This window comes from Leopardus geoffroyi, chromosome D2, assembly GCF_018350155.1.
Source record: "Leopardus geoffroyi isolate Oge1 chromosome D2, O.geoffroyi_Oge1_pat1.0, whole genome shotgun sequence".
Classification (NCBI taxonomy): Eukaryota; Metazoa; Chordata; class Mammalia; order Carnivora; family Felidae; genus Leopardus; species Leopardus geoffroyi.
This window is the reverse complement of record NC_059334.1, coordinates 77,502,188-77,530,003: the sequence shown is the minus strand read 5'-3', so window position 1 is coordinate 77,530,003 and position 27,816 is coordinate 77,502,188. Positions and strand designations below refer to the sequence as shown.

The 27,816-nt window shown below is 38.4% G+C and overlaps 1 protein-coding gene across 2 annotated transcripts in view; it reads right to left on the bottom strand.

Moving 5' to 3' along the window:
* WDR11 (WD repeat domain 11) overlaps nt 1-26,937 on the bottom strand; it is a 68,393-nt gene extending 41,456 nt beyond the window's left edge. For both annotated transcript variants that reach the window (XM_045439145.1, XM_045439146.1), the window contains exons 1-11: nt 26,789-26,937; nt 25,855-25,966; nt 20,241-20,394; nt 19,134-19,307; nt 16,916-17,102; nt 14,264-14,429; nt 13,477-13,591; nt 12,258-12,453; nt 11,858-11,961; nt 8,248-8,424; nt 4,955-5,039 (exon numbers count right to left, since the gene is read on the bottom strand). In XM_045439145.1, the coding sequence (XP_045295101.1) occupies nt 4,955-5,039; nt 8,248-8,424; nt 11,858-11,961; nt 12,258-12,453; nt 13,477-13,591; nt 14,264-14,429; nt 16,916-17,102; nt 19,134-19,307; nt 20,241-20,394; nt 25,855-25,966; nt 26,789-26,874 (1,556 nt within the window). In that variant the 5' untranslated portion in view covers nt 26,875-26,937. The remainder of the gene's footprint in view (nt 1-4,954; nt 5,040-8,247; nt 8,425-11,857; nt 11,962-12,257; nt 12,454-13,476; nt 13,592-14,263; nt 14,430-16,915; nt 17,103-19,133; nt 19,308-20,240; nt 20,395-25,854; nt 25,967-26,788) is intronic.
* Between the last annotated feature and the right edge of the window lie 879 nt (nt 26,938-27,816).

Here is a 27,816-nt window from a genome sequence, read left to right as displayed (position 1 = left end):
AAATCCCAAATACAAAATCTAACAGCACACCTAAAGGAAATAGAAGCAGAAGGCAGAGACACCCCAAACCCAGCAGAAGAAGAGAAATAATAAAGATCAGAGCAGAAATAAACAATATAGAATCTAAAAAAACTGTAGAACACATCAATGAAACCAAGAGTTGGTTTTTTGAAAAAATAAATAAAATTGATAAACCTCTAGCCAGACTTCTCAAAAAGAAAAGGGAGATGACCCAAAAAGATAAAATCATGAATGAAAATGGAATTATTACAACCAATCCCTCAGAAATACAAGCAATTATCTGGGAATACTATGAAAAACTATATGCCAACAAACTAGACAATCTGGAAGAAATGGACAAATTCCTAAACACCCACACACTTCCAAAACTCACACAGGAAGAAATAGAAAGCTTAAACAGATCCATAACCAGCGAAGAAATTGAATCAGTTATCAAAAATCTCCCAACAAGTAAGAGTCCCGGACCAGATGGCTTCCCAGGAGAATTCTACCAGACATTTAAAGCAGAGATAATACCTATCCTTCTCAAGCTGTTCCAAAAAATAGAAAGGGAAGGAAAACTTCCAGACTCATTCTATGAAGCCAGTATTATTCTAATTCCTAAACCAGATAGAGACCCAGCAAAAAAAAGAGAACTACAGGCCAATATCCCTGATGAATACGGATGCAAAAATTCTCAAGATACTAGCAAATCGAATTCAACAGCATATAGAAAGAATTATTCACCATGATCAAGTGGGATTCATTCCTGCGCTGCAGGGCTGGTTCAACATTCGCAAATCAATCAGTGCGATACATCACATTAATAAAAGAAAATATAAGAACCATATGATCCTGTCAATCGATGCAGAAAAAGCATTTGACAAAATTCAGCATCCTTTCTTAATAAAAACGCTCGAGAAAGTCGGGGTAGAAGGAACATACTTAAACATCATAAAAGTCATTTAAGAAAAGTCCACAACTAATATCATCCTCAATAGGGAAAAACTGAGAGCTTTCTCCCTGAGATCAGGAACACGACAGGGATGTCCACTCTCACTGCTGTTGTTTAACACAGTGTTGGAAGTTCTAACATCAGCAATCAGACAACAAAAGGAAATCAAAGGCATCAAAATTGGCAAAGATGAAGTTAAGCTGTCACTTTTTGCAGATGACATGATATTATACATGGAAAATCCGACAGACTCCACCAAAAGTCTGCTAGAACTGATACATGAATTCAGCAAAGTCGCAGGATACAAAATCAATGTAAAGAAATCAGTTGCATTCTCATACACTAATAATGAAGCAACAGAAAGACAAATAAAGAAACTGATCCCATTCACAATTGCACCAAGAAGCATAAAATACCTAGGAATAAACCTAACCAAAGATGTAAAAGATCTGTATGCTGAAAACTATAGAAAGCTCATGAAGGAAATTGAAGAAGATATAAAGAAATGGAAAAACATTCCGTGCTCATGGATTGGAAGAATAAATATTGCTAAAATGTCAATAATACCCAAAGCTATCTACACATTCAATGCAATCCCAATCAAACTTCCACCAGCATTTTTCTCCAAGCTAGAACAAGCAATCCTAAAATTTGTATGGAACCACAAAAGGCCCCAAATAGCCAAAGTAATTTTGAAGAAGACCAAAGCAGGAGGCATCACAATCCCAGACTTTAGCCTCTACTACAAAGCTGGAATCATCAAGACAGCATGGTATTAGCACAAAAAACAGACACATAGACCAATGGAATAGAATAGAAACCCCAGAACTAGACCCACAAAAGTATGGCCGACTAATCTTTGACAAAGCAGGAAAGAATATCCAATGGAAAAAAGACAGTCTCTTTAACAAATTGTGCTGGGAGAAATGGACAGCAACATGCAGAAGGATGAAACGAGACCACTTTCTTACACCATTCACAAAACAAACTCAAAATGGATAAAGGACCTGAATGTGAGACAGGAAACCATCAAAACCCTAGAGGAGAAAGCAGGAAAAAACCTCTCTGACCTCAGCCACAGCAATTTCTTACTTGACACATCCCCAAAAGCAAGGGAATTAAAAGCAAAAATGAACTATTGGGACCTCATGAAGATAAAAAGCTTCTGCACAGCAAAGGAAACAATCAACAAAACTAAAAGGCAGCCAGTGGAATGGGAAAAGATATTTGCAAATGAGTTATTGGACAAAGGGCTAGTATCCAAAATCTACAAAGAGCCCACCAAACTCCACACCTGAAAAACAAATAATCCAGTGAAGAAATGGGCAGAAAACATGAATAGACACTTCTCTAAAGAAGACATCTGGATGGCCAACAGGCACATGAAAAGATGCTCAACATCGCTCATCAGGGAAATACAAATCAAAACCACACTGCAATACCACCTCACGCCAGTCAGAGTGGCTAAAATGAACAAATCAGGAGACTATAGATGCTGGAAGGATGTGGAGAAACGGGAACCCTCTTGCACTGTTGGTGGGAATGCAAACTGGCGTAGCCACTCTGGAAAACAGTGGAGGTTCCTCAAAAAATTAAAAATAGACCTGCTCTATGACCCAGCAGTAGCACTGCTAGGAATTTACCCAAGGGATACAGGAGTGCTGATGCATAGGGGCACTTGTACCCCAATGTTTATAGCAGCACTCTCAACAATAGCCAAATTATGGAAAGAGCCTAAATGTCCATCAACTGATGAATGGATAAAGAAATTGTGGTTTATATACACAATGGAATACTACGTGGCAATGAGAAAGAATGAAATATGGCCTTTTGTAGCAACGCGGATGGAACTGGAGAGTGTTATGCTCAGTGAAATAAGTCATACAGAGAAAGACATACCATATGTTTTCACTCTTATGTGGATCCTGAGAAACTTAACAGAAGACCATGGGGGCGGGGAAGGGAAAATAATGTTAGAGAGGGAGGGAGCCAAACCATAAGAGACTCTTAAAAACTGAGAATGAACTGAGGGTTGATGGGGGGTGGGAGGGAGGGGAGGGTGGGTGATGGGTATTGAGGAGGGCACCTGTTGGGATGAGCACTGGGTGTTGTATGGAAACCAATTTGACAATAAATTTCATATTAAAAAAAAAGAAAATAAATAAACATTAAAATAAATAAATAAATAAATAAAATGAGATAAAATTAGTTTGCCATGGCTTTATAAAAAAAAAAAAACTAATAGCTTGCTGATAAACTAGCTATTGACTCTTTATTAAAGATTTCAGTGTTCAGAAAAAAATGAAAATGACCTGATTTTCCAGAAGCAGGTATATGAATCCCAGATAAGTCAACATTTTTATCTTGTTGCCAAAATGTATGCTACATGCATTTTTTTAGCTGGAGATGTAGCCCATGTACTATAAATAAAGGTCAGTTCTGAAGCCTGAAACGCCCAGGTTAAATTCCATCTACTGTTTCACACATTACAATACTGAGTTTTTTCTGTAAAATGGGAATAAAAATAGTGCCTACCACATAAAGTTGTAGTGGGGATACAATGAAATGGTCATGCAAAATATTAGCACTTAACACAATCCTCAGAACACGTTGTGATTATATGGAGAGTCTGACTGGCTGGTGTCACCCACAGAAGGAAACACTACACAAAGGCAAGGGTGAAAGGGAATGTCAAGAGAAGAAATGCAGACAAGAAAGGGAGAGAGCAGGTATTAGCAGTGGCAGAAAGGTCTACCGGAAGAAAAGACGAACAAGAGCCTGAAATGGGCCAAACTCAGACCTGTGTCACTGCACCCGACACCCTAGTGATTTCTAAAGACATTACGACTCCACGGAAAGGTATTTAAGGGGCTGGTGGAGGGCACAGCATAAGGTGGCAACCAACAGTCATTTGGGCTGCACCACAAACAACACTTGAAGGCAATGTAAGCTTTTCTGGAACTTCCATCACAATCAGAAGTTGTGATACTTAAAGGGTTAACCCTTCCCCATTCGGAAAACACAATTAGTCAGAATAACGTGTTCACTAAGGGATCATATGAATTTTAACATATGCGTGAGACCTATAATTATATAAAGTACAAAGGACAGAAAATAGCCTTTCTTATGTTTGTTAAAAGATCAAAAATGGTAGAAATGTGATAAATTTATATTATACATGCATAACTTCACAATCCATCTTTGCTGGGGCAAAGAAAAGCAGTCATGCCATCAACAAAAGAAGCTATCTGGGCGCCTGGGTGGCTCAGTCGGTTGAGTGACAATCTCACGGTTCGTGAGTTCGAGCCCTGCATCGGGGTCTGTGCTGACAGCTCAGAGCCTGAAGCCTGCTTCAGATTCTGTGTCTTCCTCTCTCTCTGCCCCTCCCTCACTCATGCTCTGTCTCTCAGAAATAAACATTTCCAAAAAAATTAAAAAAAAAAAAAAAGCTACGGAGCAGATAATGCGCGCACATTAAAACAGGAAGCAACCTTCTTCCCTCAGACATCTCTGAATGCACAGAACTCATAAAACACATCACCTCTCAAAATGAAAGAAGAAATGCCATACAGTTTGGTCCTTTCCTCATGGTGTTGATACAAAAAACAAATCAGATTTGTTAACAGTTAAAACAACTTGATTCAAATTTTTCAGGAATAGTGTTACTGATGGATCTCTATAGACATGAAAAACAAGTAACAGAAATATGAACAAGGAAACGCAGTGATATCTAGTGAGAAAATATCCTAGACTGTAGAAATAAGATGCAGCCATAAAAGGTAGAAAGAAAATTTCCCACTGCATAATACCCTTTCACAAAGCAAACAATTAGTGCTCAGCCTTGATTAACATAACCATTACTCTAAACCTGAATAATCACTGTTCAAAGTTTCCAGGCAAATAATCACCTCTGCAGAGGATTCAATGTAGAAAATTCTACCAGAACTTTTTTCCAGTATTCTTATATTTGTGATGTCAATGTCACAACGACATACTCACTTGACTTCACATGAGTGGACGCTTAACTCTTTGTGCAGCAGCCCACTGGTGAGATGGTACACCAGGACAGAACCATTACTTGTACCTATCGAAATGATGTAAAAGAAGGGTATTAATCTAATGGGAGTTCCAGATCTTTCCAACAAGTCTTTTCTCAAGATTTTCATCATTTTATAAATTTACCTTTTCTAAAAGGAACCCAAGCGATGAGTGAAGAAAGAGTTAACTTCTCTGTCTTCTCTCTTCTCAAAAAATCTTACGTGCTCTGAATCTTAGCTAAATCCAGGGATAGGTTTTTACAGAAAGACTTCAAAACTCTAACTCAATACACACACGATTTGAAGAAGCATTTTGCTGAGCTTTTTTATACATGAGAACTCATACTTTCTGAGATTTGGAGTGTTTACTATATAGCTGGTCCTCAAAAAGGCAACCTAGCAGAACTCATTAAGCAGGACTTTTGCATTCTTCTTTACAAAGATTTTTTTGTTTCGTCTTTTACATTACAGAAATCATAGAGATGGTCAAGTATGGCGGTTCACTGTGGATTACAAGCCTGAGGCCAAGCTCTGGCTCTGTCTTACAGTCTTACAAATCACCTACCTATACTAATCTGTGTTCTTATTCCCATAGAAAATCTATGTGCTGGAGAGTAAATTAGAAGACATATTTTAAACACTTAGGATAGTACCTAGCACAAACTAAGTACTATTTCTGTTATCAGTGTAATTTTGGTTTATAGTTATTATTATGCCTAATGCTTTTCATGGTCTCAGGTAGTGTGTGTGTCTAAAATTTAATTTGAAGGGACATGGCCATACTTAAAAAAGTAAAGTTTCAGTCCTTAAAATGTTTTTATAAATGAAGCCAGAAAAGTCAACAGTATAACTTGTTGGCCAATCACTTTCTCACTGCACATGACTTAAAAAAATGAATGGATTCATGCAAAGTAATCGAATGTAGAAATAACAGAATAATAATAATAAAAGAAGTAAAAATGCTAGGTAAGCTCCAATTTTAGCTCACCTGCTGAATAAAGCTTCATTAAATATTTTATAAAACTATTTTAGGAAAAGACACTATCATACTTGGGTGCATTTATCATCTATTCCACAATAATTAGTCACTTCTAGCGCTGAGACAATATCTAAAAAATTACTAAAATCTTTCAATTAACAGATCTTCATAATAATCAAATGATTTCTATATTCTGCAAGTTTTGATGATGCTGAACCTATGATCTAATCTTCTAGGGGTGCTATAGGAGGAAGAATTCCACAGTGGAACTCTGCCTCTTTTCCCCTAGTGACTCTACAAAAGCTTAGGCACTTATTTATGTTTTTTCCTTTTACTTTGTGTGTATTAACTCAATAAATGACTTGGCTGTCACGACATACCAGTACAATAGAGCTTCTTCTACAACAGAAATCTGAGATGCTGGGGCGCCTGGGTGTCTCAGTCGGTTAAGCATCCAAATCTTGATTTCAGCCCAGGTCATGATCTCACGGGTTTGTGAGTTCGAGCCCCACATCAGGCTCTGTGGTGACAGTGTAGCGTCTGCTTGAGATTCTGTCTCCCTCTCTCTCTGCCCTCGCCCTCTCCCCCCCACCCCCTTGCTCACTCGCTCTCCCAAAATAAATAGAAATAAACTTAAAAGAAGTTGTAAAAAAAAATTTTAAAAAAGAGAGAAATCTCAGATCCCGACTCAGCTCTTATTATTTAGCTGTGCCAAGAAGTAATTTTCTCCAACAAATTGACCAAATCCTATTTCACAAATTAGGTATACTGACACTGTACATGCACGTCCATATAGTGTACACTGACAAATTCCAATTAAAATTTCTATAAGAGGCTTAATAGTTTCTGAAGCAAAAACTAAATATTTGATTTACATAAATGTGGACACATGTACACACAGACTACCAAACCTTAAAACGCAAACCACTTTTGGAAGACAGTGATAGGAAAAATGGGAAAATCAGAACACTGACAAATAGAATTACTCCAGTGAGCCTTCAGTACTCACAAGTCAACTGTTAGCTGAGAAGCTGAGACATCCTAGCAACAAAATAACTGTGGGTCAGGTTTTCATTTTAGTATAAAAAAAAAAAAAAATCACAAATCGTGTTACAGGCCCAGAGTGAAAGCCAGAAGCCAACCAACAGCCTCTTAAGAAAAAATGTTGACAATTTCAAATGAATATACTTTTTGAAATTATAGAGAAATGGACTTTAACCTTATATACTTAATAGCAAATTAAAATTTGCTTTCCTCTATAAAGGAAGTTAGGTTACTCATATTACTATAAGTTAATGTGACAGCAAGTTGAAACCCAGACCAATTTTCTATCTATATATACTACAAAACTTTGCAATTTCAACCCAAAAGGCAAATCTTATTTTAGAGAGACCACAGTCACTTTAAACAACATTTCATACACAATTCATACCAGATGAAGAGCACTGCTATCATTAAAGTACTAGCTGTGATTATGTTATTCATTAACAAAAACCCAAAACAAAATGACATGCACAGAATAAGCCTTGGGTAGTCCAAAAGAAGACAAGGAATCTGGATTCAGCATCACACAGGGATTATCCTCTTAACATTTCAGAAAGATACCCATTGTGTCAGGGGCTCTATCACCCAGGGTCAGGTGGAGGAGTGAACATTGCGATCAAAAATGAATGAATAGGGGCGCCTGGATGGCTTGGTAGGTTCTTGGTTTGGGCTCAGGTCATGATCTTACAATTCATGAGTTCTAGCCCTACACTGGGCTCCACACTAACAGCGCAGGGCCTTCTCGGGATTCTCTCTCTCTGCCCCTACCCTGTGCTCACACTCTGTCTCTCAAAATAAATAAACCTAACAAATTTTTAAATTAAATTAAATGACTAAAAAGGGTGGCTTAAAAGGACAGAAAAAAGAAAAAAAATGTTAAGTTTACTTTTATTTTGAGAAGAGATAGAGAGCAAGCAAGGAAGGGGCACAGAGAGAGGGAGACAGAATCCCAAGCAGACCCCACGCTGTCAGCAGAGCCTGATGCGGGGCTCAGACTCACACAGTGAGAGATCATGACCTGAGTCGAAGTCAAGAGTTGGACTCTTAACGACCGAGCCACCCAGGCGCCCCAAGAAGCAAAATACTTTAAGATGTGTGTGTATATACGTGATTCACTGGGCCTCTTCCTCCTTATCCTCAAAGAAAGGATTTTCCAGTAACCAGCAAACTTAAATGTCTTATAAACGAAAGGAGGCATGAAGGACTAAAAAAAGAACAGGTCCAATACGCACCAACAGCAAGCAGTGGCTGATACACCTTGATGTTTTTTGTGGTCAGCGGCGGGCACATGCGGATGGCGAACTGAGGTGAGGGCAGCCCTGAAAGCAGTCCCGTCAGCAGGAACCTGAGGTGCACTTCCTGCAGAACGGGGCTTTTAGGATGCTCCTCCCCGGCGATGGCGCTTTGTCCTGATGGGTAATCAAAAATACAAACATATTCATTATAACGTATGCTGAAAGGTAAAGAAACTTTTCAGTGGAAATACTCTTCAGACCTACAGGGTATCACGCAGCACCCGAGGGGCTACAGCTGAACAGTGGCTCTGTACTTGGCTACGGGACTTAAACCGCACCGTCTACCATCTCAGAGGACAGACCACTCCGGAGTACTGTTGTCCGGACTTCAGGGACCTGTCATCTAAGAAGCATGATTTCAGCCTGAGTGCCGGGTACGAGGACACCAAACAAAGCCCATGAGGGGACCTGGGTTCGAAAGGAGCTTCTACGGAGTGGGATATTGCAGTACATTCCCACCTTACCTCCTGCCTTTTTAAAGGGTTGCTTTTCAAACTGATGCACTTGCTCAAGTACACATAAAATAGTAATCGCCAACTGCAGGTTCAAAGAACCCATCTAGATTTCTAATGAGAAATCTTAGTGTGTCAATGTAATTATAAAATTTAAGCTTTATAATTAAATACTTCATATATAAACATATAAAATAACATATATAAATAAGTTATATATGTTACATACAAATATGAGAATATATGTTAATATATGGTATAAATAATGTGTAAACTGTCATGGTTGACAGTTAGATGGGCATTATTTTCAGATATAGCATTTATACTTAGGTTATTAAGTCTCAAACTAAAAAGATTCGGTAAAACCATTTTAACAAAACGTGAATATGAAGAGTACAACAAAATCAAGACCACTCACTAAAAAGAGTATAATATACAAATTTTCTTCCTATAAACCACTACTGAATACCGGGACATAGTCGTCAAGAACACATAATAAAGGATACATGAGTGTGGGTGTGTGTAGACACATACATATACATATGTATGCACACACCACACGTACACTGTGAAAGGGGAAAATGTAAATAATTACTGTAAGTGGATGATGGGACTCTGAATGTTAACTATAACTTTCTGAAGCTATAAAGTCGTTTTAATAAAGTGACACTTTAAAATTCATAAGACGTACAGGAAAAATGGCCATCAATTTAATCCAAATAAAATGATCCCTTAAGATCAGTGATACAATTGATATCAGCCTTTGGTAACAAAAAACAGAGTCTAAAGGAATGTGAAGTTCAACATATAGATACCATGTTTACCAACTCTCTGTAGCCTGGAGTTGACTTCTGAGAATGGCCATATTTTTCTTCAAACTTCTCCCATAGAGGCAATTCACAAGGTAGGGCAGATTAGGTCTTAAAAAGCAACAGGCTTTACCCAATGAATATAAATCAGGCCTCTGTATTTAAATGAATTGCTTTCAATTATCACTAAGGACATAGTGAATTTCAAATTAAAAGTTTAATTAAAAGTTTTAATTAAAATGTTTTCAAGTAACAAAGCTTTATTTATTTAATGCTTTTAAATCAACTACATTGTCAGGAATTGTATACAATCCGTATCCTTTTGTCTCTTAAAAAAATGTAATTTATATCACTTAGATACCTAAACAGCATGAAATTTCAGCCTCCTGTGGGCTTCATATTACTGATTAGTTCTATGCATGAGTGTTTATAATTCTTTTCACTTTAATATTTTATATTAAGTGAAGACAAGGTCAATTAACTCAGCAAACTGTGTTACTGACAAAATGAATTCTGCAAAACAAGTATGTGTCTAAACTTCCTCATATGGATTATGTTTGGAAGATGAGGAGAAAGAATTTTAAATATACAAGTTAGTGTCATTGAGCAAAAGGATTTTGCAAGTGGGAAGAATCGTGAGAAAAGCAAGGCCTGGAGAAGTCAGGTCTTGCCTAAGATCACAGTAGAGCAGCCAGGACTGGAGGTCATGGCCAAGGAGCAGATTCCAGACTGGGTGACTGGGCTCACATGGGGGCTCTTCCACTTACTGGCTGTGTGGTTTGGGACAAGTTTTTTAAATCTCTCTGGGTCTCAGTTCCCACTTACATAAAATAGAAATAATAATAGTATTACCCACCTTGCAGGGTTATTAAGGTAACATGCAGGGCATTTAGCACAGCACCAATAAATGTCATCTCTGATTTAAAAAAAAATTTTTTTTTTTAAACTTTTATTCATTTTTGAGAGACAGAGCACAAGTGGGGGAGGGGCAGAGAGAGAGTGAGACAAAAATCCGAAGCAGGCTCTAGGCTCCCAGCTGTCAGCACAGAGCCCAACGTGGGGCTCGAACCCACAGACCGTGAGATCATGACCTGAGCTGGGTGTCAGATGCTTAACCAACTGAGCCACTCAGGTGCCCCAAATGTCATCTCTGATTAAAAAGATTAATAAAGGAGGAGTGCCTGGGTAGCTCAGTTGGTTAAGCATCTGACACCCAGCTCAGGTCATGATCTGATGGTCCGTGGGTTCCCCTGCTCGCGCTCTGTCCCTCTCTCTCTCTCTCAAAAATAAATAAATGTTAAAAAAAATTTTTTTTAAAGATTAATATGGTAATGTTCTTTCTAGTATAATCATCATCAGCATTAAAAAAAAAAAACCCTACTAAATAATATGAATTTTACAAATAACGGCACAGAAAATCCTTTATGAGCCAGAGCCACAATTTTCAAAGAATTAGACATCAAAACTCCTTGGCATATTTATAATTTCTAGTTGTACAATATTTGAAATCATAAATCCTCATTCTTCCTCTAGTATATACTGACCCTATAATACTTAAATAACTCTGAAACAGTATTTTATCTGTAATTAAATATTTATTGAAAGAATCCCCAACATGAAAATTTTAAAATGTACATCAAATGTTTAAAATAACCTTTTTCTAAAACTGCTCGCTTTGTTCCTTCAACAAATGTATACTGCACATCTTGAATGTACAAGGCTCTTTGCTGAGTGCTCAGGATACAAAGTGGAATCAAACACTGACCCAAACTTACAGGGTTTATAATTTACTGGAGGAAACAAAATCACTACAATCAACCGACCACTGTTAGGGACCACAAATGAAGACCATTTAGGTCAGGCTAGGGAGACTAAAGAAAGCAACACTCGAGCTGAATCTTAAATTAGGAGTAGCAGAAAGGGAGAGAAAGAAAGTATGTGTTCAGAGTGAAGGGACCAGCCAAGCCAGCATGAAGGCCCTGGGGAGGTAGGGCAGGACTCAGCACAGACTACATCTGGTATTCGGAGGCCTAATGTCATCCCCTTCATTTAAATCAGAATCTCTCATGAATGAACATTTTCTAATTCTAATAACTGTAATGCTCATCTAGGCTTTTATGCTTAAATATTTCATACTCTCGGATTTATTGAGGGAAGAATGATTCCACATTTTAGTTTTCTCAAGTATTAACTTTGACTTTATAATAATTGCAAACCAGAGACTATTAATTTTGCCCTTCAAGAAGAATACCTAACCTAAACGTTAGAGGAAAGAAAATAGCTTACCAATCATGTTGTCTAAGGAGAGGTCTGGGAGTTTATTCTGTAGCACTCCTACAGGAATTCCACAGAAAGACACTGGTGAATATAAAGGTGACACACCAGAACTACTGCAAAGACATAACAATTACACGATTTCACATATTTAAAACCGACGTCACATTTCAGTAACTCAAATTACCATTTTCGGATCATGGCATTCTACCCATTTTTACAGTACTTATTAATCTTACCCATAGGCAAATTTCCCTGGCAGATTTACACGATTCCCTGATAATCTAAAGTCTGAATTGTCACTTTAAAAATATTTTCTGTAGGAATAAAAGTCCCTGCTATTTTCATATGATTCTGGTAATCTTTTAAAAAGAGGAAACAAACCAGAAAATGATCCCGTTGATTCATTTACCTGTTCCGTGAGCTTCGGTTACAAACAGCAGACTTCAGCTCCCATATCATGACCCTGCCGTCACTCACAACGAGGGCAGCTGCATTCTCATTGACAGGACAACACACCATACTGAAGGGACGCACGGTTTTTGTCACCCTGATGGCATCGCATTGGCTTCGTAAATCATAGGTAAGTTCCTGGACAGGATCTGGATCTTAACACAGTATTGTTTTCTTTTAAATGGCAGAAAACAACCACAGCAGTATCACTACTATTTAGTTCAAATCAAACCTCAACTAAAAAGAACATCATTCCTTCACTAGTGCAGAGTCTGTCACACATGCCTTCTCTCTTTACAATTACTACTAATTTCAGAATACAAATATAATTCATTTAATTACGGTCTACGCCAAGTTTAATTTCCAAAATAAAAACTATAATCAATATGGCTTGTTTTTTAATATTTTTAAAAAAGAAAATAACTTTGAAAAAGGATCAACAGTGATATGATTAAGTAATGTACAGTACACTATAGAGCATCATAATTTACAGTGGTCTATATAATGAGCCCGAAAATAATGGCTCTCTACAAAAGATGTGAAAGTCACCTTTGCCTTTATGTAGTACATCACTTTACAAAACACTGCTTTCATTCTCCAGGAGAAGACTGAAAATGACAACTGAGTACCCTGGTGACTTATTAACCCATGTCATTTTACAATGGAAATGCCTAAAGCAGAGGTGAAGTCAGGGAGTGTAATAACAAAGGTATTTTACTGGGTCTACTTGTGCTGAAGAAAAATTCACAAAGATAATACCTACTTGGCTCATGGATACAACTGAGAAGGAATTACAAATCATTACTTTCTTTGCTGTGTAGGACGTACACTATTGTAACACCAAGAGATGAATCTTGGGCTTGTGCTTTTTTATGCCCCATATTATGACCATATTCTACTTTTTTTTTTTTTTTAAGTTTATCTATTTCGAGACAGAGACAGCATGAATGGGAGAGGGGCACAGAGAGAGAGAAAGACAGAGAGACAGAGAGAGAGACAGAGAATCCCAAGCAGGTTCTGTGTTGTCAGTGTGGAGCCCGATCCAGGGCACAACCATATACTACCTTCTCAAGGCCAGGATTACCATTAACTCTATGCTTTGGCTGGTATCTGCCACATGAAGGTTTATGAAATTCTAAAGAAAAATACATTAATATTATTCTGAGATATAAACTCACCTGGCTCCTCATTTGAAGTGGTAAAAATGCTGTTATAAGATCTTCGAACACGTAAAGTTATGCAACCATTTTCATGTAGGCAAAATAAACCATCTCGTTGAAAGCAGGGTATTACCTTTAAAAAGACAATATAATCATTTTTATTTTTATTTTTAAAAAATTTTTTTTTTCAACGTTTATTTATTTTTGGGACAGAGAGAGACAGAGCATGAACGGGGGAGGGGCAGAGAGAGAGGGAGACACAGAATCAGAAACAGGCTCCAGGCTCTGAGCCATCAGCCCAGAGCCCGACGCGGGGCTCGAACTCACGGACCGCGAGATCGTGACCTGGCTGAAGTCGGACGCTTAACCGACTGCGCCACCCAGGCGCCCCAATATAATCATTTTTAAAAACAGAATAGATTAAAGAGTATATACTGGGAAGCTCAGAACTCATATTTAGAGAATATGGGCAAAAGAAAAATAAAAGGAAAACAAAAATACACACATAATCTCCAAGCTTTAAACTAAATGAACATTCAAAAACTCCACTTACATACATAAAAAATTTGTCTTTGTCTAGGTAACTTAAATAGTTCAATACTTATCTCCAGACCAGTCAGAAGAATTTCTAGGGTAAATCAAACCAATTGAAAGTGTAGAAAAATCGGAATATACGACAACATTGTTAATTTCTAAATAAACAGAAAAGAGAAGGTGGAACTAAGGACATTTCTACGATCATGTTTTTTCTTTCTATAACATTCATAATCAACTTTTGGGGATGTAATTTATAAATCACAGATACCTGCAGAAATGGAACTCCCGTTCGTTCTATTGCAATCACACCCACTGTTTGATTCACCTCAAGGTCAAGGATTAAAATCTCTCGAGGATAGAGTAACAACATGTGATTTCTTTTGGAAGGCAGATATGCCAACTGAAGGCAGTCATTGAGAGTTATAAATTCAGCACTGAAAAAAGTAAATGTATTTTAGGCATCAAGAAATGAGTCAAAGACTTTATTCATATCAGAAAAAGCTAATAAAATACTGAATTTTGTCCTTTCCACAGAACTGTCAATGTGAATGTACAATTGTTTCCTGAAACGACCAACATGGACTAGCATCTAAAATTATTTCTCTACTACGTGCCAAAATCCAAATTTATGACAACAATATTGCATAGATTAGAGACATTTCTAAATTTCTGAGAAATTTAAAGTACGAAGTCTGTAAGACGGTAGGTGACAAAACTGTACTGGCATTCATAAGAGAGTTTTATTCACTTATTTAAAAGTTTTAAATTTTGTTTACTTTAGAGAGAAAGAGAGCATGAGTGAGGGGAGAGGGGCAGAGAAGGGGAAGAGAATCCCAAGCAGGCTCCATGCTCAGTGTGGAGCACAACGCAGGGCTCGATCCCACGACTCTGGGATCACAACCTGAGCCGAAACCGAGTCAGATGCTCAACCGACTGAGCCACCCAGCCGCCCCAGTAGTTTTATTTTTATTTTGCAATTAGAAGCACCAAACAGGGGCACCTGGGTGGCTCAGTCAGTTAAGCATCCGACTCTTGGCTTTGGTTCAGGTCATGATCTCACGGTCCGTGGGCTAGGGCCCAACGTCGGGCCCCATGCTGAGAGTGAAGCCCGCTTGGGATTCTCTCCTCTCTCCCCAGCTCGTGTGCTCTCTCTCAAATATTAAAAAAAAAAAAAAAAAAAAAGGTACCAGACAGACTGCTGAAATCAAGACTCAGCATCAAAACAAAAATAATTCGGCCAATTAGGGCCCCTGGATCAGGAGTCAATGAACTATCTGTTTGGCCTTGGGCAAGTCACTTCCCCTCTGCCTTCATTCACTTTTAAGTGGTCTTAAATCTTTTTTGAAACAAAGTAGGGCATCATATTCACTTATCACAGCATTTTCTTCTGTGTAAATAAAATTAATAAAACTATATAACGATTGCAGAAGACTGTTCAAGAGACTTAAGAATCATTTTAGTCGTTTGTGACTTGCATATATTTAATCACAACTTTTCATATTAAACATATTTAAATAGGAATAAACATATAATTATGTGCTTTTTTCCTTTTCTATAATGATTAAAACGTTTCAAATTAAAATAAAGTTAGACTAGAGGACTAGAAGAGGGACACAGCTTGCATTAAAATCCTGGCTCTGCCATTTCCTAGTTGGGCAAGCTTGAGGAACATATTTCAAACAATGTGGAACTCAATTTCCTCACTTATAAAATAGGCACCGTAATGCTGCCCAGAACTGTAGTTGGATATGTAATGATGGATGTGAATGCACCTGAAGTGGTTCTATTCGAAGGGACTAGGAATTCATTTCCCCAAATCATAACATAAAATAATTCAGACTTCAAAAGATGTATTTATAACACAGAATCAAACAAAAAAAAATAGAAAATTCTCTTAAGGCACTTAAGGAACAATCTTAAATTATTTAGGCACAGGGTGGGGGATAAATTAGTGAACGTAATCAGCCTATGGCTGAATACATAAAAAATGATACTTATATATAAATTCAGAATATATTTGTAGAGCTATTTGTATTCTAGCATATATTTTTCAGGTAATTAACCATAAAATCTAGAGAGAATAATTTTAGCACATTAAAAATAAGAGCCTTTTTAAAATGAATGCCAAAAAACTGCCAAAGCAATAAAAATATAAGAACAATCATAGCTCTCTAGGGAAAAAAAGGACTAAAATCTATTTCTAATGCATAAAATTAGCTACTTAAAATAAAATTTTACTCCGTTCCAATTTCTGAGATAAACAACAGGTAGCATTTACCAAATAAATGCTTGCTAAGTATCAGCCACTACATTAAGTACTTAAGTTACCGTATCTATTAATCCTTACAACGACCATCTAAAATCTTTTAGAACACTGTTTTAGAGATTGGGAGACTGAAATCTGAGCAACATTAAAGAATTTTCTGAGTCACACAGCTATACTGTTCCCTAGAATCCTGGCCCTTTACCAGTATAGGAAACATCTTCACATGTGTAAGAGAAACACACGTATTTTAGCAGCTAATGAGACTGCATGGCATTTAAGTCAGGAAAATATATTTAAAATGAAAATCCAGCTTTTCCCCCCAAATTTTTAATGTACTCAACAGCCAACTTTAAAATCTTCATCTTATACTTTCAGAGATAAAAAAACCTGAAGTCAAAAACTGTGATCTGTAAAAATTAGCGGGGGAGAGGTTAGCACAATGAATAGAAAGGAAGGAACCGTGTTTAGTGCAGAATCTCCTCTTTGGGGAAGAGACAGAACATTCTCCTCCTGTAAATTCAAAACCAGAAATAAGAAAGGGGGAGGTAAAGAAGAAAACCAGTATAAGTACATCTTCAAAAATGATGCTGCATGAATGGACGGCAGATAAACGGTGAATACATGAAGGTTATTAGTTTTACACTTGTAACTTACCTAGGTTTCTCTTGAGTAATTAAGATTTTTACTTTATTAAGAGCCTTCTTGGCCCCTGTGGCCGCAGCCAGCTTGTTATGAGCTGGACTGGAGTGTGGGCTGGATATGTAAACTTTTTTCCCAGGGCCCGAGGGAGGCTTGGCTGGAGAGAAGTCTGAGATGAATACAATACCCTCGCTGGTGAGTACTATATTGAGAGAAGCAAAACTCTGATTAAAGTTTAATCAAGTTTAGCGCAGAGTTTTATTCCAATACAAGCCTGAAAGCAAGGTAATGATAATTTTAGTAATATAGAACTGGCAGTGTAATGTAGTCATAACATAACTGGAATGTTCTCCAAGTTGAAGTCAAACAGGTGGTCCATTACAATTCATCGGAGGCCTCCAAGCTCAGTGTTTTAAATTAATGTTTTATATTAAAACGATACCAGACGGTTGCCGGCAGAAAGAACAAATGTTTGTTCTTCCAAATAAATTCAGTGCACGGACTTTCATTAAAAACCTTTCTTCATTATATCCGTTAACTTCAAAATCCAAAGACTTTTCAGAATATAAAATTCACAGACGAAAAAAAAAATCCCATATATAAGAGACTCTACATATCACACGTAGCTAAGTTCAAATATTTGATGTGTTATTAATTTTTTATGATTATCATGAGCTACTCAATCTAAATATATTTCCTTTTTCTTCTGGAGCATCGGACTGAACCTCAGGAAATATGAAAGAGTATTCTTTTTCTCTTCATATCTAGAGTAAAAATAGAGTGCCAACAATGGCTTACTAAATGAATGTACAGGAAACAGAAGTATTCAAGAAGGCAGCACCACATTTACCAACACAAATTATGCCTTTTTATGACTGAAAAATAATCTGCCTCCAAAACTGGGGCCGTTACAAGGATATCTGAACAGAGAAATCTTGTCTACCCTGGCTTCCTGCAGACAGTGAGGCTGCCTTAAGCACAGAGAGCAAAGAAGTATTCAAGAGTTATGACAGCCTTAGCACATTCAATAGGAGTAAATCAAAGATGTTGGGTGAACTGAAGCTTTGAAATATACACTGCTTTTATCAACCAAATTACAGAGATGCAGTAAGTTAGCCTGAGGCCTTATCTCCTTTTCAGATGACAGAACTCACTTTCCAAGGTCTCATTCATTCCCCATTTTTATGATGCCCTCCCTCCCCGAGTCGACCAGCTAATGCAGCCCTCCCCTGCGTCCCCACGGCACCACACAAACTAGGCAGAGTGTTCGTGTAGGCACATGATCGTATACACAGATAGAAACACGCAAAGCCTAACCACACACTACTGGAGCTCCATGGCCACACTGCCCATTTTAGTTTCTGTTTGTACACCCTTCTCTTCCTTCTCCAACACACAAATATACACTCAGTAAGAACACACGCCGGTAGATAAAAGTCAGAACTCCGAGTCATTCAAATTCAGGGAAAACATTCTTTACCGCAGCTAATTCCCTTACCTCTCCAGTTTTTGATCAAATATCAAAATGAAGTCTATTCTGACCACTTTGTCTAATCTGACAACCTGCCCATCCCACCCCCCTTCCCCTTCATTTCCTTTATGCCTGGCATGTAGTGATAGCTCAAGAAATACCTGTCAGATACTGAATAAGGAATCTCTCCTAAATCATTTAGTTACAAAAATACATGTCTGACAACAACTCTAGTTTTTAGATCAGCAGCTCAGTGAATTATCAAAAGCGCACTGGCAAAAACCACCTCTGCAAGAAAAAATCCCCTTGGGCTTATTCTGTTCCTCACATGCGTCTATTTACGGCACTCAAGACACATGGCATGAATTTAAACGGTTTTTTTAAAAGAGGAACTGAATTTGGCCACATACTAAATGAAACTCTTGACTCAGGTTCTTTAAATGTTCCTAGAAAAACAAATTTAATTAAGCCCGAATTAGCACAGCCCAGCAACTCCCTCTCCCTGGCTAATCTAATTCTATTTACGAATTCAACACAGTGAAGGTACAGCTTGCTGATTTAAATTTCTAACCATCAAAATACTTGCAAATGATACGGGATTATGATTTAGTGTCTGTATTAGGAGCTGCAGATATATGGACTTCTCCGCTTTGCTCACTTGTTTTCACTTTATAGATGTATGATGCGGGTTGTGCATATTTTATGTATATAGTATTAACTATATTATGAAGAACTCATTTTCCACCAGAGACTACTACTCACAAGTTAAATGTGAGGGATCAAAAGGGTCAAAAGAAAAAGAAAGAATGTTATCTGCATAGCTCTTCTTCCACAGTTTGGTGCCAGTATCTGCGTTCCAAAGCACAATATAATTTGGTGGATGGATAGCAAGTAGTAAATCTCGGGAAGCATCTTGATTCCACAACCACTGAACATCTGTAAAGACCAGATAAAGGCAAAATTCAGAAATCACTTCAGAACTCTTGGCTAATGTATTCTTGACATTTACTTTGTTTTGTTTTGTTTTTCATAATCCTTAAAATCCCAACTTCCCTTCTCCCTATGTTGCATATATGGGTATTTATGCGAAGAATGAACAGAAAAAGTGCAATTTTCTATAAAAATGAGCTGTCTGGACAGTAGAACCTCAAGGTCAACATTTTCAAATTACTTCAAAGAAAATACAAGACGGTTTTCACTAGTCATTACTTAAAACTTTGTGTCTTAGACTGTGCTGGCCATGATCAAGGTCATATTCTAACATTTTTGTGGAATTACTTAATAGAACTTTGCAGAGTTTCAGGTTTATTCTCACAATAATAAACAATAAACATCTAGTTCAGCACCTAGTACAAAACACTCGACAAAACATTTTTAAATGAATTTTTAAAAAATTCATTCAGTCAGGAAAGCCACTCAGTCAAAGCCTGGAATCTAAAGAATACCATATTGGTTTTAAGTCAGTAACATAAACAAACAAATGATCTATAGGCAAATGAAAATAAAATGTGGATCATCTCTATTAATAGAAAGTAAGCACTGAGGGCTAATTCAAAATAGCAGTTCAGCCAAGTTTACGTCTGTTATAGCTTAGATTACAATATTGTTTATAGCAGCTTCATTTTTCTCATCATGCTTGACTGAAGTCAATGTTAAAATCAGCACAATTTACAGAAGCACAGATCAGCTGAGATTTGAGGAAACGTACAGAAATACACTGATAAGGAAAAGAAAGCTAGATTCAGGTCAATAGAACAGGCTAAACACAATCAAGCGTTAACTGGGAAGTGATGAAATTAAAGGGGGAAAAACCATTCTAAGAGTAAGTGTATTAACACAAACACTTAGCAGAGCACAGACTTTCCTCACCCTGAATAGGTTTGGCATGCTCTTGGATCTCACACTGAGCTACTCCCGCTGCTACATCCCAAACGATGATCTTTCCATTGACATCAGCAGAAGCTAAGCGCAAGGAATATGGTGAGCCAATGTTATGGTGATAGTTTTCCCTGGCCCATTTAACCTAGTATCAAGAAGAAATCAAATCAAGTAAATACTTGTACTGGATGAAACTAAACACAATTTTCATAGAACATCAACCAGAACCCCAACTACAGTCTGCACTTAGGTTACAAAAATATTTAGAAAGAATAAACAGGAAACTGGTTTCTGTCTCAAAAATCAGACTTATTATTTGTGATGTTTTTTAAGTTGCACTGCAATCATAAGATCTAATCATGACAAGACATCTAAAATCCTAAACTGCTAAGCAGAATGGTTTTCCATATTCTCCTCTCCTAATTAAAAGGAGAAAACTTAGAAAGACCAAAGCCTTGCAGAGAAAAAAATAGGAAAAAATAAAAGCAAGCAAAAAACCTCTAACTGTCCTTTTCCTAAAATTGGGGAAAAAAATGTTAATTTTTCCTCTTTAAAAAAAAAAAAAAAGAAATGCTTCATACCTCAAGCAACATCTTAAGAGAGGAATTTTTAAAATAAAAACCACAAGAGTTCTGGCACAAATCAGGTTAATCCTGAGCATTAAATACCGATGGTTAGAGACAGGAATAAAACATATGGTCTTCATTTTGCCCGAAGCCATGGCCTTCCAAGGCCACAATCTCTCCACTGTCCTAGCTCAGCATCCAGCTTGTTTTCTTCAAAGGATTTTCCAAACAACAATTGGTAATTGCTTTATTTACCCTGTTCTGACCTATATCACCAACCCATGAATTGTAAGCTCCACGGGGCAGGATCACACAGGGCTCAGTCATATTGCTATCCCCAGACCTTAACACAGTGCCAAAGCTAGTGCTCAGCAAGTATGTGTTTAATAAATGAACCCAAATGCCACAGAATCTTCCAATATATACATACATAAACATATGCATATAGATACTTGTGCGTATATATACGTAAACACACGTTTACGCCTAATGCTAAGGCAGGGAAGTATGAAACCAATTCCTACAGCATTCACGAAAAAGATAGCAACAAAACATTTCCTGAACTTTACTGTTGAGAAGGCTTAAAATTCTATTGTAACACATCTTTTCCTCAGGCCAGAATTTTTTTTAATAAAACATATCTGTATAAATGTGTACGAGCATACAAGTTTGAATGTGCATTTATGTGTATATTTTTGTGTGTATACAGTCAGGACTCATTATTTGCAGATGCTGTGTGAGTTTGCCTCCTCACTGAAATTGATGCTTTTATTTAAAAAAATCAGTATTTACAGGGCTTTCACTGTCATTCACAGACACATGCACAGGGGTGAAAATTCCCACATAAAACAAAATGTGCTTGTCTCAGCTCTCATAACGCAAACAAGCATTTTTTTTTTTAATTTATTTACTTTTTAATTTACATCCAAGTTAGTTAGCATATGTGATATAATGATTTCAGGAGTAGATTCCAGGGATTCATCCCCTCTGTATAACACCCAGTGCTCATCCCAACAAGTGTCTTCCCTAATGCCCCTTACCCATTTAGCCCATCCCCCCTCCCACCACCCCTCCTTCAACCCTCTGTTTGTTCTCTATAGGTAAGAGTCTTTTACGTTTTGTGCTTTTTCTTGAGGATTTCATTGTTCAAATGCAAAATGGTCCCCAAGCACAGTGCCCAAGTGCTATCTAGTGGTCCCAAGCCCAAGAAGCTGTGATGTGCCTTCTGGAAAAAACACGAGATAAGCTCTGTTCAGGCATGAGCTTTAGTGCTGCTGGCTGTGAGCTCAATGTTAATGAATCAACAAAAACACATATGAAACAAGGTTATATCCTGATCAGTTGATGAAAATGTTATGACAGGAGGCTCACAGGAACCTAACCTGTATTTCCTCTAGAAGTAATCAACATTTCAGTATTCACCAATTTCAGCGTTTGCATCAACTTTACAGAATAAAACTATCATAGATAAGAATTGACTAGGGGCGCCAGGGTGGCACAGTCGGTTAAGCTTCCGACTTCAGCCAGGTCACGATCTCGCGGTCCGGGGGTTCAAGCCCCGCGTCGGGCTCTGGGCTGATGGCTCAGAGCCTGGAGCCTGTTTCCGATTCTGTGTCTCCCTCTCTCTCTGCCCCTCCCCCGTTCATGCTCTGTCTCTCTCTGTCCCAATAATAAATAAACGTTGATAAGAATTGACTGTATGCATGTATTTAAGTATTTGAATTCCATTTATGTAAATGCCAAGCAGTGTGTGTGTGTGTGTGTGTTTAAAATCACCTAGATATATCCTAATCTAACTGCTAAAACTAAGGATAAGGAGAAAATCTTGAAGGCAGCCAAATGAGAAAACATACATTGCATGTAGAGAAATAAAGATAAGAATTTCTCTCAGAAGTTATGCAATGCTGTGTGTTTGAGTTTGCACATACAGTGGAATATCTTTAAAGCATTATAAGAGAAAAAAACTGATGAAATACCTTTATAGACAAATAAAAGCCAAGAGAATCATCCTATATTAGACATATACCTCAAGAACTTGAAGGAATTTCTTCAAGCAAAGGGAGTATAATACCAGACTGAAACACGGATCCACACAAAGAAGTGAAAACTCCAGAAATGCCAAAAAGACTGGGGAGTAGGTGAGAGAGAGAACCTATTTTTCTCAAAATAAAACCCTGTACCTAACCTCAGACTTAACAGTGAAAGACTGAATGCCCTCCCCCTGGGCTCAGGAACAAGAGTATTTTCTCACCATTCCTATTCATTATAGTAGAGGTCCTAGCCAATGCAATATGAATATGACGAGAAAAAAAATAGAAGACATAATAGATTATCAATGAAAAAACTAAACTGTTATCTGCAGATAACATGACGATGTAAAAAGTGTCCCCAGAGCTACTAGGTCTAATGAGTTTAATAACAAGATCGCAGGATACAAGGCATCTGAATTTTCCCTACTTCACATTATATATAAAAATTAATTCAAAATGGATTATGAATCTAAATCTAAGAGCTAAAACTTTAGAATTTCTTAGAGGAAAACAAAGGTGTAAATTTTAATAACAGAAAAAACAAGAAAAAATGGACATATTGGACATCAAAATTAAAAACTTTCATGTTTGGGGCACCTGGGTGGCTCAATCGGTTGAGTGTCCAACTTCGGTTCAGGTCATGATCCAGTTTGTTCGTGAGTTCAAGCCCTGCACTGGGCTCTGTGCTGACAGCTTAGAGCCTAGAGCCTGCTTCAGATTCTGTGTCTTCCTCTCTCTGCCCCTTCCCTGCTCATTCTCTGTCTCTCAAAAATGAATAAACGTTAAAATAATAATAAAAAAAAAACTTTCATGTTTTATGGGACACCATCAAGAGAGTGAATGACAACTTACAGAACGAGAGAAAATATTTACTAACCATATGTCTCCTAAGAGACATCAGTTGATGAACACACCTGTAGAATATATAAAGAATTCTAATAACTCCATAAGAAGATAATACAATTTTAAAATGGGCAAAGGACTAAAATAGACACTTCTCAAAGAAGATATACAAATGGCCAATTAACACACGAAAAGATGAAAAGTTGTCCAACATCATTAGTCACTAGGGAAATGCACGCCAAAACCACAATGAGAACCATTTCATACCCAGGAGGATGGCTACAATCAAAAGGACAGAGAAAAACCAACATCGCTGAGGATGTAGAGAAACTGGAATCCTCATATACTGCTAATAGGAATGTAAAATGGTGCAGCCTCTTTGGAAATAGTCTGGAAGTTCCTAAACAAGTTAAACACAGAGCTACCATATGAGTCAGCAATTCCACTCCCCAGAATGCACCCAAGAGAAATGAAAACACATGTTTACATGAAAACTTGTACATACATGTTCATAGCAGCCTTATTCCTAATACCTAAAAAGTGGAAATACCCATATGTCCATCAATACATGTGGTATACTCAGAGTGGAATATTCTTTAGCAATAAAAAGGAACGGAGTACTGAAACGTGCTAAAACATGGATGAACCTTGAGTGAGAGGTGAAAGAAGCTAGGCACAAAAGTCCACATATTGTTATTACTTCATTTACATGAAATGTCTAGAATAGGCAAATCTACAGAAACTATTTTACTGGATGCCTAGGGATGAGGAAAGGAAAGATTAGAGGCAGCTACTAATAGGTACTGGGCTTCTATTCAGTGATGAAACTGCAGCGATGGCTACACAATTCTATGAACATATTAAAGACCATGGATATTGTACACCATAAGTGGGTGAATTTTATGGTAGGAGTATCTCAATAAAGCTATTACCAAAAACAAACAAACCAAAACCCCCAAACCTCTAGCTCTAATCCTCTCCCCCAAAATTTCAGGTCACTAGAATTCAAAAGTCAAGTGCACCAGGCATCTGAGACTTTGCATGTTGAAAATTTAACTCACTGATTTCATACCTACTCACCTTGTCATAGCAACATCATTCACTTATTCAAAGAGAACTTGGAATCACTCTATAGCTTTGACTCTCCTTAAACTGACTACTATAAAGGCTATCAAGTTTTGTTTTGTTTTGTTTTTGTTTTTTTTTTTTTGAGAAAGAAAATCCCAAGCAGGCTCCACGTTCATGCAGAGTCCCACGCGGGGCTCAATCCCACAACCCTGAGATCATAACCTGAGCTGAAATCAAGAGTCAGACACTTAAACCGACTGAGCCACCCAGGCACCCCTATCAAGTTTACTTCTTAAGCAGCTCCTGAATAGGACTCCTTCATGCCTTGGCTTAATTTTAGGCCCTTCGAATTTCCTGCTAAAATTATGGCAGAACTCTCCTAAACGATCTCCCTGCCCCATCTTGCCTTTTCTCCAAGAAATCCTGCACTGCTGCCAGAGTAAGTTTTCCCAAGATGCCAATAGGACCTTATCAACTGCCTACTTAAAAATCCTAATTCCTTGAGAACCTTGAAACACTTGCAGGAAGGATGAATTTCTCTGGCTGCTTCCTCTTCGATCACCCCTTTAAGCATATCCCCACTTTTAGCCATCTTTACACACCTACTTACCTTTGTGCCTATCCTTCCTTTTTCCTGGGGTGCCTCTTCCCCAATTCCTCACTTGCTAACCATGGCTGACCAGTCCCTAAACTGGAAAGACTTCTGTGACTCTCCCCAGATCCCAAAACTAGGTGATAGGTAGCTCCTTTGTCTTTCCAGAGTTCACTTATCAAACTGTATTTGTGTTTTCGTTGTTTCTCATTAGACAATGAATTGCTTGAGGGCTTTCATCTGTAAATGCTTAGCATATGCTAAGTGCTCAAATCTTGGCATACACTAAGTATTCTGGTAAATGGTAGAATTAGTGTTGACTATTAGCTTCAAAATCACCTAAGAGCTAGTATCTAAAAGCTCATCTAGGATTGCCATTTATACCCCGATAAATTATCATATTTAAAAGCTATTCAACATTTACACATGACTTGATGAGAATCTAGTGGTATTTAAAACTTCTGAATAGACAATACATTATAGGGTGAAAGCGGAATTTGACTTACCTTGACCACATCAGCTTTATGTTTTTCTAAAACTTGAAGAGTTTGAGCAGTATTGGAATCGATCACTACTACAAGCGAGTGACATCCATAAGCAATTAAACCTTGCCAGCCCCTAACAAAACAGTGACATGAAAACTTAAGTACAAAACAAAGACTTAAGTTCTCTCTTGCCAAGAGACATGCTAAAATAAATCGCAAATATACTACCATTAACAAAATTATTATTTAAGCATAAAGGTCAGTATTTTACCTTATCTCATTTAAATAAAACGTCTAGCTAACTTGAAAATGTTGACATTTGTTTTTCACTTGGATAAAAAAAAGTTTCTAAGAGACATGCGTATACAGCCGTAAGCATGTATAAGGCAACACTGGACAGACAGGAGGTTTCAGTCCTCTGGCTAACGTGCCGTACAGAATTTTGCTTTATGCCTCAGGGTTCACGGTCGGAGTTGCGGTGGTTTACAGTGAAAAGGTAAAGGTGAGATGACAGGTAAGGAAACAGGCGCCTCGTCTGGCAAAGCTGTTGAATAGCTACAGGTAAGAAAAAGGTGTAAGACACAGAAGGAAGGCACAAATTGGGGAAGAGAAAATGGGCAGGGGACTTGATGGCGGAGGGAGACCAGCTGGAGTTCGGCGGGAGGGAAAGAAACGAGAAGGGAATGGGGGCGAAGGTGCGGGGCGAAAGAGCAAAAAGCAAGAATTTGGGAGAAACGGGGCAACTCTGTTTGCACAGGGAGGCTTCGCCCGTGGGGCATTTACTCCTTTTATAGGAACAACAAAAACCCAGCATGAAAAGAAAGTCTCTAGCGTGAAGGCAGCCCCCCCGGCTTGGCGAGGCCAAATTAACCAGGGGGGTGAAATCTCTCGTTCTTTCCCCTTCCCCTACACACTCCTGGCCGAGCCCGGCCGCCTCGGAGCGCGGCGCCCTCACCAGTCCACCGCCGCCTTGTTGTGAGCATTGAGGGCCCCGGTGAGGGTGCGGGCAGACACCTTGAAGTTCACCGTGAAGGGCAACATCGCCTCGGCTAAACCCTGGCCCTCGGCGCCCACCGGCAACCCGGAAGCGGCGGCCGCTGCGCTTCCGTTCCAAGCAGAGTCCGGGTGGCTCCTTGAGCGCGGCCGTTTGGTTCCGTCGGATGCAAGGTCCCACCACCTTGGATTCCGCGGTTCAGCCTCCTTCAGGGTCCGGCCGCCCAGGTCCGGGCTGCCTATCCCTGTGGGGGCGGGGCTGCTTTCCATCACGTCGATTTGCTTTACCGTGGGGGCAGCATTGGCCTCTGTGCCCTGCTGGAAATCGTGAAAAGCAAGGGCTGAAAGCCCCACTTAGCCTTTCTGACTTTGATCTGTTGATTTAGGACAGCTACCAAATGCCAAGCCCTGTCCTAGGCATCTGCAGTGTAGCCAAGAAAAAACCGTCCCCGCTCTCAAGAAATTTATAGGACAAACATAGGAATAGGACTGGGATACAGGAATATAAAATGGATAGAATGGAAGAGATGAGGGGCGCCTGGGTGGCTCAGTCGGCTCAGGTCATGACCTCGCGGTTTGTGAGTTCGAGCTCTGCGTCCGGCTCTGTCCTGACAGAGCCTGGAGCCTGCTTCGGATTCTGTGTCTCCTTCTCTCTCTGCCCCTTCCCTAGTCATGCTCTGACTCTCTCTCTCAAAAATGAATAAACGTTAAAAAAATTTTTTTTTTAATAAAAATAAAAAAAGAATGGATGAGATGAATGGCTCTAATATACACAATTTCTAAATATGGAGAACACCGCGTGTCTGGTCTTGAAAATATTTGAAACAATACATTACCCCTGAGGCCACCTGTCAATTTGCGGGCTTGTTGGGGTGGCTTTCATTGTGCAGTTTTTCCTCTGCGGCTCTCCTTTAAATCAAACTCCATCTCTCTCTCTCTCTCTCCTCTGTGCTCAGCACATCATCTGCACTGGTCATCAGTAAGAAGAGG